Genomic DNA, 14,786 nt, shown 5'->3' with positions numbered 1-14,786 from the left:
TGTGTAGTAGGTACAGTAGTGTTGTAGTAGCTACTCACTCTGAGCCCCTCTGGGTCCTGTGTAGTAGCTACAGTAGTGTTGTAGTAGCTACTCACTCTGAGCCCCTCTGGGTCCTGTGTAGTAGAGAGAGAGTAGTTGGACACCTTGGGCCCGTCACAATCTGGTCTCTCATAGAAGATCAGCTGACCACTCCCATCCTGCTGGACAAATAAAACTTCAGCCCAAAGCATGTGTGTGTAGTGTGTGTGTTTATGTGTGTGTGTGGTGTGTGTTTATGTGTGTGTTTATGTGTGTGTGTGTGTGTGTGTGTGTGTGTGTGTGTGTGTGTGTGTGTGTGTGTGTGTGTGTGTGTGTGTGTGTGTGTGTGTGTGTGTGTGTGTGTGTGTGTGTGTGTGTGTGTGTGTGTGTGTGTGTGTGTGTGTGTGTGTGTGTGTGTGTGTGTGTGTGTGTGTGTGTGTGTGTGTGTGTGTGTGTGTGTGTGTGTGTGTGTACCATCAGGTTACGTAGTTTAAGCCGTCCGGTGCTGCAGTTGAAGAACGTGTCCTGCTGGCGGATTACTGTTCCCTCTGATTGGCTTAGCTGGCTGGCTCTCTCCGCCAATCGTGTCGCATTGCTCACCCTCGCCTTGATCTCCACGTTAGACGGCATCTCTGATCTGTACTGAGTTATCAACTGTTAGGGTTGCGTTTAGGTTGGGTTAATTTGCCAGAATTTTACATAATTATGACATAACATTGAAGGTTGTGTAACAGAAATATTTAGACTTACGTAACAGTTCCGTATTTCACTGAAATAATAAACATTTTGTTTTCGAAATGATAGTTTCCAGATTTGACCATATTAGTGACCAAGGACTCGTATTTCTGTGTGTTTATTATAATTAAGTCTATGATTTGATATTTGATAGAGCAGTCTGACTGAGCGGTGGTAGGCAGCAGCATGCTCGTAAGCATTCATTCAAACAGCCCTTTCCTGCGTTTGCCAGCAGCTCTTCGCATGCTTGAAGCACAGCGCTGTTTATGACTTCAAGCCTATCAACTCCTGAGATTAGGTGGCAATACTAGTGCCTATAACAACATCCAATAGTCAAAAGGTATATGAAATACAAAGGTAGAAAGAGAAATAGTCGACGCGTCATAATTCCTATAATAACAACAACCTAAAACTTCTGAACTGGGAATATTGAAGCCTCATGTTAAAAGGAACCACCAGCTTTCATATGTTCTCATGTTCTGAGCAAGGAACTTAAACGTTAGCTTTCTTACATGGCACATATTGCACTTTCTTCTCCAACACTGTGTTTTTGCATTATTTAAACCAAATTGAACATATTTCATTATTTATTTGAGACTAAATTGATTTTATTTATGTATTATATTTAGTTAAAATAAAAGGGTTCATTCAGTATTGTTGTAATTGTCATTATAACAAATATATATAAAAAATAATAATAAATAAAAATCGGCCGATTAATCGGTAGTAGCTTTTTTTGGTCCTCCAATAATCGGTATCGGTGTTGAAAAATCCTAATGGGTCGACCTCTAGTACATACCCCAGCCAGAAGTCATGGATTACAGGCAACATCCGCACTGAGCTGAAGGGTAGAGGTGCCGCTTTCAAAGAGCAGGACTCTAACCCGGACGCTTATAAGAAATCCTGCTATGCCCTCAGACGAACCATCAAACAGGCAAAGCGTCAATATAGGACTGAGATTGAACCATACTACACCGGCTCTGACACTCGTCGGATGTGGAAGGGCTTGCAACCTACTACAAAGGGAAGCACAGCCGAGAGCTGCCCAGTGACACAAGCCTACCAGACAAGCTAAATGACTTCTATTCTCGCTTTGAGGCAAGCAACACTGAAGCATTCATCACTGGGACCAAGCTTCCTGACATACAGGACCTCTATACCAGGCGGTGTCAGAGGAAGGCCCTATTAATAGCCAGACTCCAGCCAACCTAGTCATCGACTGTTCTCTGCTACCACACAACAAGCGGTACCGGAGCGCCAAGTCTAGGTCCAAAAGACTGAACAGCTTCTACCCCCAAGCCATAAGACTCCGGAACAGCTAATCAAATGGCTACTCGGACTATTTGCATTGACCCACCCCACCAACATTTTTATGCTGCTGTTACTCTGTTTATTATCTATGCATAGTCACTAACTCCTACATGTACAAATTACCTCAATTAGCCCGACTAGCCTGTGCCCCTGCACATTGACACTGTACAGGTACCCCCGGGAATATAGCCTTCATAATTAACTCTGTACCGGTACCCCCGGAGTATAGCCTTCATAATTAACTCTGTACCGGTACCCCCGGAGTATAGCCTTCATAATTAACTCTGTACCGGTACCCCCGGAGTATAGCCTTCATAATTAACTCTGTACCGGTACCCCCGGAGTATAGCCTTCATAATTAACTCTGTACCGGTACCCCCGGAATATAGCCTTCATAATTAACTCTGTACCGGTACCCCCGGAGTATAGCCTTCATAATTAACTCTGTACCGGTACCCCCGGAATATAGCCTTCATAATTAACTCTGTACCGGTACCCCCGGAGTATAGCCTTCATAACTAACTCTGTACCGGTACCCCCGGAGTATAGCCTTCATAATTAACTCTGTACCGGTACCCTCGGAATATAGCCTTCATAATTAACTCTGTACCGGTACCCCCGGAGTATAGCCTTCATAATTAACTCTGTACCGGTACCCTCGGAATATAGCCTTCATAATTAACTCTGTACCGGTACCCCCGGAATATAGCCTTCATAATTAACTCTGTACCGGTACCCCCGGAGTATAGCCTTCATAATTAACTCTGTACCGGTACCCCCGGAGTATAGCCTTCATAATTAACTCTGTACCGGTACCCCCTGTATAAAGCCTCACTACTGTTATTTTATTGATGCTCTTTAATTATTTGTTATTTTTCTATTTTCATTTATTTGTTCACTTCAGTTTATTTTGTAAATACATTAACACTCTTAACTGCACTGTTGGTTAAGGTCTTGTAAGTAAGCATTCCACCTGTTGTATTCGGCGCATGTGACAAATTACATTTGATTTGTTCAAAGGGTGACATGTCCGGTGAGTATGCAGGCCATGGAAGAACTGGGACATTCAGCTTCCAGGAATTGTTTACAGATCCTTGCTATATGAGGCTGTGTGTTATCATGCTGAAACATGAGATGGCGGCAGATGAATGGCACAACAATGGGCCTCAGAATCTCGTCACTTGAGACATCTTCACATTTTAAAGTGGCATTTTATTGTCCCCAGCACAAGGTGCACCTGTGTTAGGATAATGCTTCTTGATATGCCACACCTGTCAGATGGATGGATTATCTTGGCAAAGGAGAAATGCTCACAAACAGAGATGTAAACACATTTCTGCACAAAATTAGAGACATCTGTTTTTTGTGCGAATGGATAAAAGTTGGGATATTTTATTTCAGCTCATGAAGCATGGGACCAACACGTTCCATGTAGCATGTATATTTTTGTTCAGTGACCTGGAGTGGATGAAATACATGCAATCAGGGCCGGTCTATGCCGTTCTGCCGACCTAGGAGAGACTAAACTGGCAACAAAATGTGCTCACTGCAAAACTAGAATAGTCCCAGGAACCAAATTACATTGAAATGACAGAAAATACATATTTTCCAGACGTTAAAGTTTAGGCTCTGAATAAATGGTGAAGACATAATTTACAGGACATTAAAAAGGAGGCTTTTCCAGATGTTGAAATCAGGTTCATTTTCAGTTCTGAATGACAGTCTCTAAATTACATATTTTCAACATCTGTTTGTGCCAAATCAGGGATGATCCAGACCGGACCAAATCTGAACCAAACAGACATCTATGATTGGTTCAGATTTTGTCCGGACTGGACCAAAAACCACTGTCTGTGGAACTTAAAGCAGGTCCAGACTACACCAAAAAAAGACATCGGCATCTGTCCATGCTTACCGAGGTGTAGCCTATAGTGTTGCCTGAAATTAATGTTATGAATGCCCATCTGTGGTAAGCCTACCACCTGTAAAACACCATTTGTAAATCAGGGACTAATCAACTTGGCTATTTAAGCTCTGAATATCAGCTACCCAACTATCAGGAGCCATCTTGAGCCTATTTGTAATGTTTTTACACAGCGGGAAATAGTATTTTCTATTTTTCCATGACCAGCTTGTCAAATTGAAGGATACAAACTTGAAACCACTGATCAATGGGGTGAAACTCCAAGACAACAGTTGTGATTGTCCATTACATATTGACCATTTTACTTTGAACTGTCCTCTTTTCAGGATAAGTTGTTAACATGACAGCGTATGATTCATTTGACTGGGCACCATTTAGGTTAGGCTATTTGATCGGAGAAACCTGCATGAAGTGTCCATCTCATTACATTGTATCTCCAGCCTGTAGGCTACAGGAGAGGACACATACTAGTGTCCATTTCATTACATTGTATCTCCAGCCTGTAGACTACAGGAGAGGACACATACTAGTGTCCATCTCATTACATTGTATCTCCAGCCTGTAGACTACAGGAGAGGACACATACTAGTGTCCATCTCATTACATTGTATCTCCAGCCTGTAGGCTACAGGAGAGGACACATACTAGTGTCCATCTCTTTACATTGTATCTCCAGCCTGTAGGCTACAGGAGAGGACACATACTAGTGTCCATCTCATTACATTGTATCTCCAGCCTGTAGACTACAGGAGAGGACACATACTAGTGTCCATTTCATTACATTGTATCTCCAGCCTGTAGGCTACAGGAGAGGACATATACTAGTGTTCATCTCATTACATTGTATCTCCAGCCTGTAGACTACAGGAGAGGACACATACTAGTGTCCATCTCATTACATTGTATCTCCAGCCTGTAGGCTACAGGAGAGGACACATACTAGTGTCCATCTCTTTACATTGTATCTCCAGCCTGTAGGCTACAGGAGAGGACACATACTAGTGTCCATCTCTTTACATTGCCAGCCTGTAGGCTACAGGAGAGGACATATACTAGTGTCCATCTCATTACATTGTATCTCCAGCCTGTAGACTACAGGAGAGGACACATACTAGTGTCCATCTCTTTACATTGCCAGCCTGTAGGCTACAGGAGAGGACACATACTAGTGTCCATCTCATTACATTGTATCTCCAGCCTGTAGGCTACAGGAGAGGACACATACTAGTGTCCATCTCATTACATTGTATCTCCAGCCTGTAGGCTACAGGAGAGGACACATACTAGTGTCCATCTCTTTACATTGTATCTCCAGCCTGTAGGCTACAGGAGAGGACACATACTAGTGTCCATCTCATTACATTGTATCTCCAGCCTGTAGACTACAGGAGAGGACACATACTAGTGTCCATCTCATTACATTGTATCTCCAGCCTGTAGGCTACAGGAGAGGACACATACTAGTGTCCATCTCATTACATTGTATCTCCAGCCTGTAGGCTACAGGAGAGGACACATACTAGTGTCCATCTCATTACATTGTATCTCCAGCCTGTAGGCTACAGGAGAGGACACATACTAGTGTCCATCTCATTACATTGTATCTCCAGCCTGTAGGCTACAGGAGAGGACACATACTAGTGTCCATCTCATTACATTGTATCTCCAGCCTGTAGACTACAGGAGAGGACACATACTAGTGTCCATCTCATTACATTGTATCTCCAGCCTGTAGACTACAGGAGAGGACACATACTAGTGTCCATCTCATTACATTGTATCTCCAGCCTGTAGACTACAGGAGAGGACACATACTAGTGTCCATCTCATTACATTGTATCTCCAGCCTGTAGGCTACAGGAGAGGACACATACTAGTGTCCATCTCATTACATTGTATCTCCAGCCTGTAGAATACAGGAGAGGACACATACTAGTGTCCATCTCATTACATTGTATCTCCAGCCTGTAGACTACAGGAGAGGACACATACTAGTGTCCATCTCATTACATTGTATCTCCAGCCTGTAGACTACAGGAGAGGACACATACTAGTGTCCATTTCATTACATTGTATTGCCAGCCTGTAGACTACAGGAGAGGACACATACTAGTGTCCATCTCATTACATTGCCAGCCTGTAGGCTACAGGAGAGGACACATACTAGTGTCCATCTCATTACATTGTATCTCCAGCCTGTAGACTACAGGAGAGGACACATACTAGTGTCCATCTCTTTACATTGTATCTCCAGCCTGTAGGCTACAGGAGAGGACACATACTAGTGTCCATCTCATTACATTGTATCTCCAGCCTGTAGACTACAGGAGAGGACACATACTAGTGTCCATCTCATTACATTGTATCTCCAGCCTGTAGACTACAGGAGAGGACACATACTAGTGTCCATCTCATTACATTGTATCTCCAGCCTGTAGACTACAGGAGAGGACACATACTAGTGTCCATCTCATTACATTGTATCTCCAGCCTGTAGGCTACAGGAGAGGACACATACTAGTGTCCATCTCATTACATTGTATCTCCAGCCTGTAGACTACAGGAGAGGACACATACTAGTGTCCATCTCATTACATTGTATCTCCAGCCTGTAGGCTACAGGAGAGGACACATACTAGTGTCCATCTCTTTACATTGTATCTCCAGCCTGTAGACTACAGGAGAGGACACATACTAGTGTCCATCTCATTACATTGTATCTCCAGCCTGTAGGCTACAGGAGAGGACACATACTAGTGTCCATCTCATTACATTGTATCTCCAGCCTGTAGACTACAGGAGAGGACACATACTAGTGTCCATCTCATTACATTGTATCTCCAGCCTGTAGGCTACAGGAGAGGACACATACTAGTGTCCATCTCATTACATTGTATCTCCAGCCTGTAGGCTACAGGAGAGGACACATACTAGTGTCCATCTCATTACATTGTATCTCCAGCCTGTAGGCTACAGGAGAGGACACATACTAGTGTCCATCTCATTACATTGTATCTCCAGCCTGTAGACTACAGGAGAGGACACATACTAGTGTCCATCTCATTACATTGTATCTCCAGCCTGTAGACTACAGGAGAGGACACATACTAGTGTCCATCTCATTACATTGTATCTCCAGCCTGTAGGCTACAGGAGAGGACACATACTAGTGTCCATCTCATTACATTGTATCTCCAGCCTGTAGGCTACAGGAGAGGACACATACTAGTGTCCATCTCATTACATTGTATCTCCAGCCTGTAGACTACAGGAGAGGACACATACTAGTGTCCATCTCATTACATTGTATCTCCAGCCTGTAGACTACAGGAGAGGACACATACTAGTGTCCATCTCTTTACATTGTATCTCCAGCCTGTAGACTACAGGAGAGGACACATACTAGTGTCCATCTCTTTACATTGTATCTCCAGCCTGTAGGCTACAGGAGAGGACACATACTAGTGTCCATCTCATTACATTGTATCTCCAGCCTGTAGGCTACAGGAGAGGACACATACTAGTGTCCATCTCATTACATTGTATCTCCAGCCTGTAGGCTACAGGAGAGGACACATACTAGTGTCCATCTCATTACATTGTATCTCCAGCCTGTAGGCTACAGGAGAGGACACATACTAGTGTCCATCTCATTACATTGTATCTCCAGCCTGTAGGCTACAGGAGAGGACACATACTAGTGTCCATTTCATTACATTGTATCTCCAGCCTGTAGGCTACAGGAGAGGACACATACTAGTGTCCATCTCATTACATTGTATCTCCAGCCTGTAGACTACAGGAGAGGACACATACTATTTCTAACATATCCAAAATTTGCTACATGATTTATGTTCAATCATTTTTTGGACGGAACGCTGGTGGAGCGCGGCAGCGTTACGTCTCCAACAATACTCTGAAGAGATGAGCGCGGCAGCGTTACGTCTCCAACAATACTCTGAAGAGAGGAGCGCGGCAGCGTTACGTCTCCAACAATACTCTGAAGAGAGGAGCGCGGCAGCGTGACGTCTCCAACAATACTCTGGAGAGGAGCGCTGGGAGTGGACATTACTTATCACAAAGCGGTATCAACGCTCACCTAAAACGCCAATATGCCACTGGTTGAAATAAACTGTCACTGGTTTTGGGCATTTGGAGGTGCGTCTTGGTCAGTTAAACTCAGAAAATGACGCCGTGAATACAATGAATGGTGAGCTTCTCAATGTGTCACAAAATGCACACCTAACGTGAAGAAAAGGAATGAGCAAGTGCCTGCAGGAGGGAGGCTACGTTACAGACCGCCTGCTAGCATGTACTGTAGCTAGCTAACCTAACATTGCACCACTCGGTAGAAAACTTTCAGCTGAATAATATTTCCATCAACAAGGTTCGCTAGCAACACGATGTTTGAATACACTATCAAAGTACATGAAGTTGTACTTGTTCTAAACGTTTATACCATATGTACATTTTCCCACCGGTGAACACATACCTGAAAACTCCCGCTGCTGACTTGAAGGAACTGCAGCCAGGCTAGAGCAATACACGACAGAGCAATCGATACTCACACTCTATGGATATGGAAAAATAACTCAAACTAATGAAAGGATTTAGGTGAAATACACAAGACAATATTAATACTCGCTATGCCTATGAATTTGATAGTGATTACATTATTCCAGCCCCATCCCTCAGCTTTTTACCGAACCAGGGGTGGGAGGACACTCTGTTATTGTTTCTACTGCTGATTGTCGCTTTTAGGTGCATGTCGCCACCTACTGTGCTGGAGTGTGTGGCCAATCACGGTTTACATTGGCTCTGCATTGATATAGAAAAATACAAACATACACCTACAATCTCCTACCTAACTCTGTACTACTTGGAAACGAACCCCTTGAAACAAGTGTAAGATCACACTGCACTCTATATTTGGACTTTTATTTTACAAGCTTTCAATCCTCACTGTATATTTGACAGTTTAGTGTGACTTTTTTTTATTTTGACTGCAGTTTTTTTTGCCTTCTCTGTTTTTACCAGCAAAGGGCATATGGGAGAGAAAAAAGAAAAATAACTTTTTTGTTAAGGTTGTTTAATCTCACCAGGATCCCCCCTCTCTTGCTGGCGTTACCCGGGAATTGGGCTGGAATTACAGAGAAAGCCCAGGGCACGTTGATTTGGATAGCCTTTACTTTCTAATTAAACCATAGAATTTAGTATTAATGATCACTGACAAATTATAATTATTTTTTAAATGTTTTTTTTTACCTTTTATTTAACTAGGCAAGTCAGTTAAGAACAAATTCTTATTTACAATGACGGCCTAGGAACAGTGGGTTAACTGCATTGTTCAGGGGCAGAACGACAGATTTTTACCTTGTCAGCTCGGGGATTCGATCTAGCAACCTTTCGGTTACTGGCACAATGCTCTAACCTCTAGACTACCTGCCGCCCCGATTCCTTCCATGGCAGTCTTAAATGATCCGTGTATGAATAATACTCACTACTTCTACTACATAAGATTGTCTATAGTTATGACCATCACACAAATTCCATTTGCCCGCTGCCCGTGGAGATGCCAGATTGACCGTTGAAGTCTTCAAAAGTGAGACGCAGGACTGCCCGATAAAAGGCCCAGTCAGCAACAGCAAACTAAGTAGCAGTGTGGCACCGTGAAGACCTGTCGTGGTGAACATCATTCAGAGATGAGGCAGGATTGAGGAGGGTCAAGCTCTTACTGTAGCATCCCCAGCTGAATGATCAACTCTCAAACTGATGGTTTATGAAAGTTTAATGTTACCATTTCCATAAACACGCCGTAAGTGCTGATGGAGAAACAAACAAAAATGCTCTTACAATATGAACAATACAGTCCACAAACAATATACTTTTACACAACTTTACATTAGCGTGCTTCATACATCAAATGCATCAATATGCATGAGGATTTCTACCCAAATAGTTTATCATGTGCTAACAGCTTGCTAATCTGGTGCAAGATTAACTCATATTAGCCAGCACAAACAGAGGAGCTAGGCTACAGCTAACAACGTCATATTGCTAGCAGACTTCAGAACATCAATTACAACACAAATATCCGTTCAGTACATGTTCAAAAGAATTAGAAAGATTTCTGAAACAAGACCAATATTGAAACACAGTAAATACCTTGTTCTCTTTCCAGCTAGGTGCTAAGTTTGATGTTGTTGATTGGAAGCTTAAGGTGAAGGGAAAACTGTCCACCTCTTCCCTCCATTCTACTGGTTAATGTACAATCACTAGATAATAAGATGGAGGACCTCTGATCGTCCCTCCATTCTACTGGCTAATGTACAGTCACTAGATAATAAGATGGAGGGCCTCTGATCGTCCCTCCATTCTACTGGCTAATGTACAGTCACTAGATAACAAGATGGAGGACCTCTGATCGTCCCTCCATTCTACTGGCTAATGTACAGTCACTAGATAACAAGATGGAGGACCTCTGATCGTCCCTCCATTCTACTGGTTAATGTACAGTCACTAGATAACAAGATGGAGGACCTCTGATCGTCCCTCCATTCTACTGGCTAATGTACAGTCACTAGATAATAAGATGGAGGACCTCTGATCGTCCCTCCATTCTACTGGCTAATGTACAGTCACTAGATAATAAGATGGAGGACCTCTGATCGTCCCTCCATTCTACTGGCTAATGTACAGTCACTAGATAATAAGATGGAGGACCTCTGATCGTCCCTCCATTCTACTGGCTAATGTACAATCACTAGATAATAAGATGGCGGACCTCTGATCGTCCCTCCATTTTACTGGCTAATGTACAGTCACTAGATAATAAGACGGAGGACCTCTGATCGTCCCTCCATTTTACTGGCATCAGCCTGCATCACATCCTCTAGATTCTGATGAAGACAGCGTGGATGAATATGACCTTCATCATGAGCCGCTACAGGTTCCCACATCTCCTACAGTACCTGAGGAGAGGAATGCTGAACCAGCGAGAGAGTGGGAACACAGGCCCCCACCAGTGAAACAGACAGTTGCGGTGCCAGTCCCTGATACGCTACCAGCACAGCCTCTTGTTGAAAAGTGGCTGGAGGAGACAACAACAGTTCAAGACCTGCCTGCTGAGGAGATGAACTTGCCTGCTGAAAATTTGCCTGATGATCGTCCACCAAGTGCCTTTCCTTCATTAACTGATGCTGCTGAACCTGAGGAACCAGCCTACCAGCTGCCACAAAGAGAGAGACACCCTCCAAGACGTATCACCTATGATCAGCTTGGTATCCCTTCCTGCTACAGTATCCAGCCACAGTTGTTCCCTGTCTACTCTGCACCAGGACTGGTTCCATGGCTGCCATTACTACAGCAATGTTACTTTCAGCCACCTTACATGTATGGGCTTCAGCAAACATGAGGCTACAGAGTTGACATGTTTGACCATGGACTACTGACTGATTTCACAGACTGTCACAAGAGACAATTTGCAGACTATGCATTTAGATCATTAAAATTGATGGACTGTTGATCAATAGTATGAGAAAGGACTGTTTATGTTATACAGCTGGTCAACAGATATGGACTGTGAATAACTTGTTACTTATATTTGAACTGTGACCCTTGACCTCTGCTCAAGTACTACCTTACAGAAGAGGATTTTCTAGGTCCAGTGCATACAGACTGTTGAAGAAGACAATGTTGGTAATGTTGGGACAACATTTATTTTGTCGGGGAGAGTGTGACAGGTTAAAAGGAAATACTAATAGCCTGTTATACATTAAAAAGTATTAGTAAGTTCATAGTATGTGAGGATCTTAAAACATCTAAGGTTAAGAAGATAATGCATTCAGTATTAGTTGATAGATTGATAACATTTGTATAATTGTGTTAAAATCCATCAAGCATACAAAGGGTACGAATGGTAAGAGGAATGTGTAAACGTTATGTTGATTACTTTATTTTGTCATGGGTAAAAGTGTTAATCTGTGATCTACTAAATGGTCTTAATCTATGAGCCTGTGATTGATTGCTCTGGTCTCCACTCAAGTTCACGGAGAAATCGCGGTCTTTTTCTTATTGCACTAAAAGTTTTAATGAGTAAACATTCCGTATCACACTCGTGATTCTTTCTCCCCTTTTTCAGGTACGTTATTGATGATAAAAAAAGAGTAATTTAAATGTTATAACTCACTAACATGTCAAGAGTGTTTAAGGTGTGTCTTAGTAACATATTGAGGAAGTTAGTTAAGTTTGCAGAGAGTAATATGAGCCGTGCTCGGTTGCAGCTAGCTTCGTACTGCTAGGTACTGCTACGTAGCTGCCATTTTATGTTGATTGTGAATGAACATGTGCGTTGTTAATAAGATATTTTGCGGTGTTATTTGTGTAATGGTTTTTCAAACACTTTATTGCCTGTTGATAAATTGAGTTATGGTTTACTGAGTTAAAGCTTTGTTCTTGACAGTTATATTGAAAATAGTATTTGTTTCAGTGATGTACAGTGTATACTGTTGTGACTTGAATAAGCCTTGTACCCTACAAAACTCTATTTCCTGTCAATGTTATTCTGTAAAATGTGTTACTTTTGTAAAATGATTGCACTATAAGTTTTAATCAGTAAACATTCCGTATCGCATGTGATTCTTTCTCCCCTTTTTCAGGGGTGTAACATTTTTGTGTTACTACAAACAAATGTTTCCACCCTTCGATTGGTCCACAAAGTCTCTTTCACAACTGACTTCAAAGATCTCCATAAGCATGGTCAGTTGACCCGAGTCATCCTCAAGCCTGCCGCCAAACAACGGTTTATCATTAAAACAAGACATCAGGCTACAACACAAATATCCGTTCAGTATTTTTTATTTTTTTATTTCACCTTTATTTAACCAGGTAGGCTAGTTGAGAACAAGTTCTCATTTGCAACTGCGACCTGGCCAAGATAAAGCATAGCAGTGTGAACAGACAACAACACAGAGTTACACATGGAGTAAACAATAAACAAGTCAATAACATGGTAGAAAAAAAGAGAATCTATATAAAATGTGTGCAAAAGGCATGAGGATAAATCGAATAATTACAATTTAGCAGATTAACACTGGAGTGATAAATCATCAGATGATCATGTGCAAGTATGTGCAAGTAGAGATACTGGTGTGCAAAAGAGCAGAAAAGTAAATAAATAAAACCAGTATGGGGGGTGAGGTAGGTAAATTGGGTGGGCTATATACCGATGGACTATGTACAGCTGCAGCGATCGGTTAGCTGCTCGGATAGCAGATGTTTAAAGTTGGTGAGGGAGATAAAAGTCTCCAACTTCAGAGATTTTTGCGTACACGTTCAAAAGAATTAGAAAGATTTCTGAAACAAGACCAATATTGAAACACAGTAAATACCTTGTTCTCTTTCCAGCTAAGTGTGATGTTGTTGATTGGAAGCTTAAGGTGAAGGGAAAACTGTCCACCTCTTCCCTCCATTCTACTGGCTAATGTACAGTCACTAGATAATAAGATGGAGGACCTCTGATCGTCCCTCCATTTTACTGGCTAATGTATAGTCACTAGATAATAAGATGGAGGACCTCTGATCGTCCCTCCATTCTACTGGCTAATGTACAGTCACTAGATAATAAGATGGAGGACCTCTGATCGTCCCTCCATTCTACTGGCTAATGTACAGTCACTAGATAATAAGATGGAGGACCTCTGATCGTCCCTCCATTCTACTGGCTAATGTACAGTCACTAGATAATAAGATGGAGGACCTCTGATCGTCCCTCCATTCTACTGGCTAATGTACAGTCACTAGATAGTAAGATGGAGGACCTCTGATCGTCCCTCCATTTTACTGGCTAATGTACAATCACTAGATATTAAGATGGAGGACCTCTGATCGTCCCTCCATTTTACTGGCATCAACCTGCATCACATCCTCTAGATTCTGATGAAGACAGCGGGGATGAATATGACCTTCATCATGAGCCGCTACAGGTTCCCACATCTCCTACAGTACCTGAGGAGAGGAATGCTGAACCAGTGAGAGGGTGGGAACACAGGCCCCCACCAGTGAAACAGACAGTTGCGGTGCCAGTCCCTGATACGCTACCAGCACAGCCTCTTGTTGGGAAACGCGGCTGGAGGAGACAACAACAGTTCAAGACCTGCCTGCTGAGGAGATGAACTTGCCTGCTGAAAATTTGCCTGATGATCGTCCACCAAGTGCCTTTCCTTCATTAACTGATGCTGCTGAACCTGAGGAACCAGCCTACCAGCTGCCACAAAGAGAGAGACACCCTCCAAGACGTATCACCTATGATCAGCTTGGCATCCCTTCCTGCTACAGTATCCAGCCACAGTTGTTCCCTGTCTACTCTGCACCAGGACTGGTTCCATGGCTGCCATCACTACAGCAATGTTACTTTCAGCCACCTTACATGTATGGGCTTCAGCAAACATGAGGCTACAGAGTTGACATGTTTGACCATGGACTACTGACTGATTTCACAGACTGTCACAAGAGACAATTTGCAGACTATGCATTTAATCATTAAAATTGATGGACTGTTGATCAATAGTATGAGAAAGGACTGTTTATGTTATACAGCTGGTCAACAGATATGGACTGTGAGTAACTTGTTAGTTATATTTATATCAGGTCGCAATTGTAAATGAGAACGTGTTCTCAATTTGCCTACCTGGTTAAATAAAGGTGAAATAAATAAAAATAAAATAAAATATTTGAACTGTGACCCTTGACCTCTGCTCAAGTACTACCTTACAGAAGAGGATTTTTTAGGTCCAGTGCA

General features: G+C 42.5%; 1 protein-coding gene across 12 annotated transcripts in view; it reads right to left on the bottom strand.

Annotated features, from left to right (window-relative positions):
• The window catches only part of LOC139533515 (uncharacterized), a 29,694-nt gene extending 20,943 nt beyond the window's left edge, over window positions 1–8,751 (bottom strand). The window contains exons 1-3 of one of the 12 annotated variants that reach the window (XM_071331612.1): window positions 8,481–8,751; window positions 493–672; window positions 96–197 (exon numbers count right to left, since the gene is read on the bottom strand). In XM_071331612.1, the coding sequence (XP_071187713.1) occupies window positions 96–197; window positions 493–648 (258 nt within the window). In that variant the 5' untranslated portion in view covers window positions 649–672; window positions 8,481–8,751. Of the gene's footprint in view, window positions 1–38; window positions 201–492; window positions 673–8,466 lie in introns of all 12 variants that reach the window. The other 11 variants (XM_071331610.1, XM_071331609.1, XM_071331613.1 and 8 more) reach the window with 11 other exon arrangements.
• Window positions 8,752–14,786: the final 6,035 nt, after the last annotated feature.

The sequence above is a fragment of the Salvelinus alpinus genome, chromosome 11, assembly GCF_045679555.1.
Source record: "Salvelinus alpinus chromosome 11, SLU_Salpinus.1, whole genome shotgun sequence".
In the NCBI taxonomy this organism is placed as follows: Eukaryota; Metazoa; Chordata; class Actinopteri; order Salmoniformes; family Salmonidae; genus Salvelinus; species Salvelinus alpinus.
This window is presented reverse-complemented; position numbering and strand designations above follow the sequence as displayed.